General features: G+C 49.1%; 1 protein-coding gene across 1 annotated transcript; it reads right to left on the reverse strand.

Annotated features, from left to right (window-relative positions):
- Positions 1–204: 204 nt before the first annotated feature.
- Positions 205–5,137, reverse strand: LOC133132873 (somatostatin receptor type 1-like). The gene is made up of 3 exons (XM_061248657.1): positions 5,051–5,137; positions 3,234–3,320; positions 205–1,424 (listed from the first exon to the last, which is right to left on the reverse strand). The coding sequence occupies exon 3, from the start codon at positions 1,324–1,326 to the stop codon at positions 205–207; it is 1,122 nt and encodes a 373-aa protein (XP_061104641.1). The 5' UTR covers positions 1,327–1,424; positions 3,234–3,320; positions 5,051–5,137.
- Positions 5,138–5,981: the final 844 nt, after the last annotated feature.

Raw genomic sequence — 5,981 nt, forward strand, 5'->3', positions numbered from 1 at the left:
AGCTGAGGTCCACAGCTTCAGCTGGAAAAACTGAAGGTACCAATTCATCCCGAGGAGGTGCGGATAAATTGCTGCCCCTGATTCAGAGGTCGTAGCTTCCATGCTCGCGTTCCTTAGAGGGCTCCATTTTATGAAATGTGACACTACTGGACATTCCCTTCCCTGTTCTGTGTCTTTTCCAGTATTGATTTTCATTCCCGTTCCTCACAAAGCGGTGATTCGGGAGGTGTAGGTCCCGTTGCGGTCGGCCGTGTCGGAGGCCAGGCAGTCCTTGAGGGGGAAGCGGTGGGGGCGTTCGTCTGTGCGAGCCGCGGCCGGCCGCTTCAGCGGGATGGCGCAGTAGTCCACCTGCTCCGCGTCCGCCCCGCTCTCCAGCCAGCGGAAGCAGACGATCCGCTGGAAGGAGCGGCGGAAGTTGTCCGAGACGAAGCCGTACAGGATGGGGTTGGCGCCGCTGTTGGCGTAGCTGAGGATGACGAAGAGCTGCGTCACCATGGGGTCGGGCGGCCGGCGGAAGACGCTGACCAGCTGCGCGATGTAGAAGGGCATCCAGCACACCACGAAGACGGTCACCACCAGCAGCACCATGCGGGTGATCTTCTTCTCCGAGCGGCGGCGCTGGAGCCAGCCCGCCTTCAGGCCCACGGCCCTCATGCGCGCCACGATCAGGCAGTAGCACAGGCAGATGGCCACCACGGGCAGCAGGAAGCCCAGCAGGAAGGTGTACACCACGAAGGCCTCCGACCACGACGACTCCGGCCACAGGAAGTTGCAGTCCACGCCGCCATCCCGCGCGGGCACCGTGTCGGCGAAGACGATGATGGGCAGGATGACCACCAGCGAGAGCCCCCACACGCAGGCGTTGATGACCTTGGCCACGGAGGGGCGGCGATACCGCGCGGACTTGATGGGGTGGACCACGGCGACGTAGCGGTCCACGCTCAGCACGGTCAGGCAGAAGATGCTGGTGAACATGTTGATGCCGTCCACACTGAGGACCAGCCGGCACATGAGCGAGCCGAAGGGCCAGTGGCGCAGGGCGGCCGATGTGGCCAGGAACGGCACGCTCAGCATGAAGAGCTCATCGGCGATGGCCAGGTTCAGGATGTAGATGTTGGTGGCCGTCTTCATCTTGGCGTACTTCAGGATGACGTAGATCACCATGCCGTTTCCCGTCAGGCCCACGCAGCACACCAGGGCGTAGATGGAGGGGATGAGGATGGTGCTGACGCCCGGCCCCGTCTCAAAGTCCTGGTAGTCCAGGGTGGAGTTTAGAGGCTCTCCCGTGGGGAACAACGCCCCATCTGACCCGTTGGGCTCTGACATATCTTGGGTTTTTCCCTCTCACTGGAGCCTAAGCCAAACAGAGCTGGTCGGATTCAGTGACTCCACTGCGTCTTTGCATCAGCCCTGGAGGCAAACTCCTGATAAAAAGCACAGAAGAATATTAAATATGAATATGAAAGAATATGAAAGATGAAACACTAAAGTTGTGAAATCACTCGGCTTATTTCTCAGTGGATGTGTTAAACCAAATGGGCACATGCTTAATTGAGGATTAAGCCCACTTCTGTGTCAATTATTAATTTTATGAAACAAGCCCTTAGGTGACATAACAGACAGCATGTTGGGGCTGCATATAATTATTGGTGAACTTCTGAAACATACAGAGCAGCAAACTATGGTGTTTATGCTATGGCAAATTGTTTATTGCAGTGTTTGAAGATTTCTATGAATTCTTAACTGGGATCCCTGTACTGGTGTGTAATGCTGTGTGTGTAATGCACCAAGGCAAATTTATTCAGTAAACCTAAACATAAAATGAGCTATGAAAGATTGATTTTTGTAAATTATTTTTTTAGGCTGAGCTCTGTTAACAGAATAAGGGGCCACAGGCTGAAATTAGCCAAGAGAAAATTCCAAACAAATATGAGGAAATAGTTCTTTACTCAGAGATCCATTAATACTTGGAACGGGTTGCCAGGAAGGCAAAGAGTCTGATGGTATAGAAGGCCAGGCATGACATGGTACTGGATACGATGTAGATGTAGTTTCATGTCTTTTACTTGGCTATCATTTCCTCCTCTGTCGGAAGCATAGGGGGGAAGAGATGAGTAGAGGAAAGGAGGCTGGGGGATGCACTCTAAGGGCGCTTTCAAACCGAACCAAACGCAATGTTGCATTTTTTTTGTTTTGGCACGGTTATGTTTCACACTGCCTTTTTTTAAGTGAACCACGCTTTATAAACAAAACCATGTTCATTCTGTTCAGGTCGTTCATTTATTGGGCAGAAATTTGGACAAACCAGAAAAACCAAAATTCTCCCTATCCTATAATGTACAGAGCAGCCCGCTACGGCAGCCCGTAATGCTTCCTGTAACTGGGTCAGATCGCGGTCGGATCATGTTCTCACCTCAAATGATCCGCTCCAAAGTTTTTTTTGTAACCGTTTTGGTTGTTTTGGTTCCGCACCAGGGTTCGATTTAAAGGCGTGAAAGCACCCTAAGTGTTGCGCTGTGTGAAAAGGAAGGTGAAAACTCATCACGTGCTCAGGAGTGATGAGGCCAGGCAGGATGGACCGCTCTCAGAAGGGGACCTGTGGCTCAATAAACAGCCAATCAGGAACACACTCAAACACACTCATTTCTTCAGTTTGCTTTCACCATTTTTCACTTAATGCAAATGCTCTTGTAAATGAGAGTGATGTTCCTTGAGATCTGCCATGACGGATGCAGGGTTTTCCATTTTCTCCGGAATGTTCCGCCTATCTTTAAGGTGGAGAATGCATAAATAAGGATAAATATAAAGAGGGAAAAAAAGTAATTCTGCCATTCTTCGACACAAGCTGTGCGACGCTTACCCTGTGTTATGTTAACATACGAATGTGAGGCTTTTGGATGTTATGGGACACTGCGCTGAATGAAAAATTGAGTGTTGAGAGACCAGTATTTCAATGCTACATTCATCTGATTTATTTGCTGGGCTCATGTGTATTAATAAAGGCACCATGCATCAAAGTGCATACAGCCCCACTGGTGACTGTCTGGGTGGAAATGCAGTTGAAAGGCTACCACTTCACACCAACACCCCACAAATAGTGCCTGTGGGCTAGAGGAAACCTGTGCATTCTAATGAACATATAACCAAATAATGCATAAACTACGACAAATTAGCTTTATTCCTGACACACTGTTCGAACTTGACAGAACGCCTGTTGTAGGAATTAGCCTTACCTGAGGCACACCTGACTGTTCACTGGCTGGTTTGAAGGGCCAACCTGGGACCAGTGGGATGGCCTGTCCTCCGAGTCTGTGAGAAGTCTATAGAAGGCAAGGTAAAGGTGTGAGTCACTAACTTTACGACAGCAGCTACCTGCTGCAACAAGACCTGGAAACTGTGTTTAGCATGCACACTCTCACACACACACAGAAGTGCATCACGGACAAGCTTCGCATGTGTAGTGGGGTTGCTGCTGCTTCTGTGTAAAAGAGTAATTAGCAGAGGAAACAGTCCCAGTGCTTCATGGGACAGGACTCTGCTATGTAGGTGGTGTTCATAAAAAAAAATACAAGAGGACCACCTGACGAGTACGCTTGCAGTGGAGCCAAACAAACCACTCAAGCTGTAATTATCCATAGAGCACTTCAGCAAGCGGCAGGTTGGGTTTCCGGTTCCCATGGGGATGGTCAGTAAGGAAGGGTGAAACCGGCACCATCTCTCCTTCTGGGACCGAGCATGTTAACGGAACCAGTCCTGCGGTCTGCGATGATCTCTGCGTGTGCCTGTGTGCATCTGCGTTCCATTACCCGACCGCAGCGTTCCGCCTGCTTCCAGTCCCTCGCTGAACGGCTGTGGAAAAAAAGTTTGGGAGGGGGGGCGGGGGGTGATGTAAGAGTGATGTCAGCAAGCTTTTTTCCAGGTCTGCAGTTTGGCTCGGTCGGAGTGAAATTCTGCTCTCCCTGCGCACGGCGGAGGAGGGAGAGAGGGGGGCGCAGATGAACCCCAGGAACGGGTACCTGTGGCTCCATGCAGTATGTGCGCTGACTTTAATGCAGTTTAGAGGTGTCTGCTGTTTATTCACAAGGGAAAGTCACTGGTGGGCTGAAAGACACTGCCGACTGAACATTACTGTTACCATGAATGTTTATATATGCACATATTGAAACAGACTCAAACAGAAATTACATTATGGAATACTGAGGTTGGATTACAGAGGGGAGACACACCATGCAAGCTCCCAATGACACGCTAGAACCACATTATCAATATGCTAACTCCAACACCAATGTGACACAGCGCTAGAAAGATACAGTATATACAGTAGATTGTGCTTTATATATTTGACCTAATATGCAATCTCACAGTTTTGAGCTGTGTGAACTGACATACAGAAGATATGAAAACAAAGCAGACCAATCACAGTTATACAGTCCACTTCCTGCATACTCTTTCTAAATTCAGTTATCTGCATAAAGCTTGTTGGATAAAATCTTAATATTGTCTTAATACCAGGGAAGTAACCATGAAACCAACATGAAACAGATTTATTGTTCCATAAAATATTTTATTTTCTTGAATGTGTTTTTTTTTCTAGCAGAACCAAATGGAAAATGAACATTTCCAATTGATGTGTCTTTATGTGTCAGACCTGTTGCAGTAGATAGACAAAAAAAACACAGACTACATTACAAATAAAAGATGTGTTACTATGTACCAAATATAAAAAAACTGCAGCAAATTCGCATTGCCCCAGGCGTTAACCAAAGTCCAATATGCAAGCATGCAAGTACCGGGAGAAACACACAGGTGATTTTCAAAGAACCTCTACACCAATAACCTGTTGGATGAATGCATGAGCGATGGAGAAATCACAGCAAGTGGATGAAAGCCAGTATGAAGGAAAATGTAATGTAGTACATTACAAAATAAGAACAGTGAAACGCAGACACAAAAATGAATTGGCAGGGGTCGGGGAGAGCAATGAACAGGAGCGGTTTGTAGGTGGATAGGTTTATCCCATTCAGGGGTGCATACTGACAATGGATCATACCTCCCGCAAAGTTCCCAAGAAATTAGCCGGCAGATCACTTAAACGGAGACTGAGACCTTTGCAGAAAAGCCACCCTCGCGTGTCCATAATCCCATCCCATCCAGTCGCCTGCCACTGGGGAATCCTGTGGGATCCAGAGTCCTGCGGTGAGCTCGTCGGAAGCAGAGAGAGAGAGAGAGAGAGCGCTCACCCTGAAGGAGGGGCGGTGAGAGGCATCGGGAAGCAGACGCTGGAGCCCTGCAGACCCAGGTGCAGAGCGGAGGGAGAGCCCGCTCGCTGCCAGACGAGCAATGAGACTGCCGAAATCAGAGGGGATCGCAGCTGCCGTGTGCCCTGCACTGGATGAATCAGACGTGCCGCCTTTGATCCGTGTAGTGAGAGAGCGTGAGAGAGAGAGTGAGAGAGGGGGGGAGTGAAAGATGGGGGGGAGAGTGAGAGAGAGAGGGGGGAGAGAGTGAGAGTGAGGGAAAGGGCATGTGTATGTTGGGGTTGGGGGGGCGGGGGTTGCGTGCAGTTGACAAAGTGGAAATTGTCTACTCTCAACCTGTTTTGAAATGCATGGCTGCACCCTCAAATCTCAATGAGCTGTAACCTTGTCAACAGGTGCCTTTTGAGCCAGAGCTTGATTCATGTAATCCCGCCTTTGGGCACACAAAGTCTCTTCGGAACTCTTCTGTAAAAGCTGTTGAAATTCAAATATACACTTCAACCGCCACAGAATGTTTTCTCAAGAAGTTATCTGGTCAGCCAGAGTAGTCCTCCAGCAGCTAGGAACCGACCTCCCACCTTCATTCAGCAATCACCGGCTTCAAGATGACGATGCCTTTCAAGTTTAGAGGCGCTGGAAGGAGTGCCGGAGGTCAGACAGTTGAAATGCTTGTCAATTGTCAACTGACTTCCCTCTAAATAAGGTTATAGTTATCCCTGTGTA

The sequence above is a fragment of the Conger conger genome, chromosome 7, assembly GCF_963514075.1.
Source record: "Conger conger chromosome 7, fConCon1.1, whole genome shotgun sequence".
NCBI lineage: Eukaryota > Metazoa > Chordata > Actinopteri > Anguilliformes > Congridae > Conger > Conger conger.

Coding starts and splice junctions, on each gene's coding strand:
- LOC133132873 (XM_061248657.1), bottom strand. CDS start 1,326: ATGTCAGAGCCCAACGGGTCAGATGGGGCGTTGTTCCCCACGGGAGAG.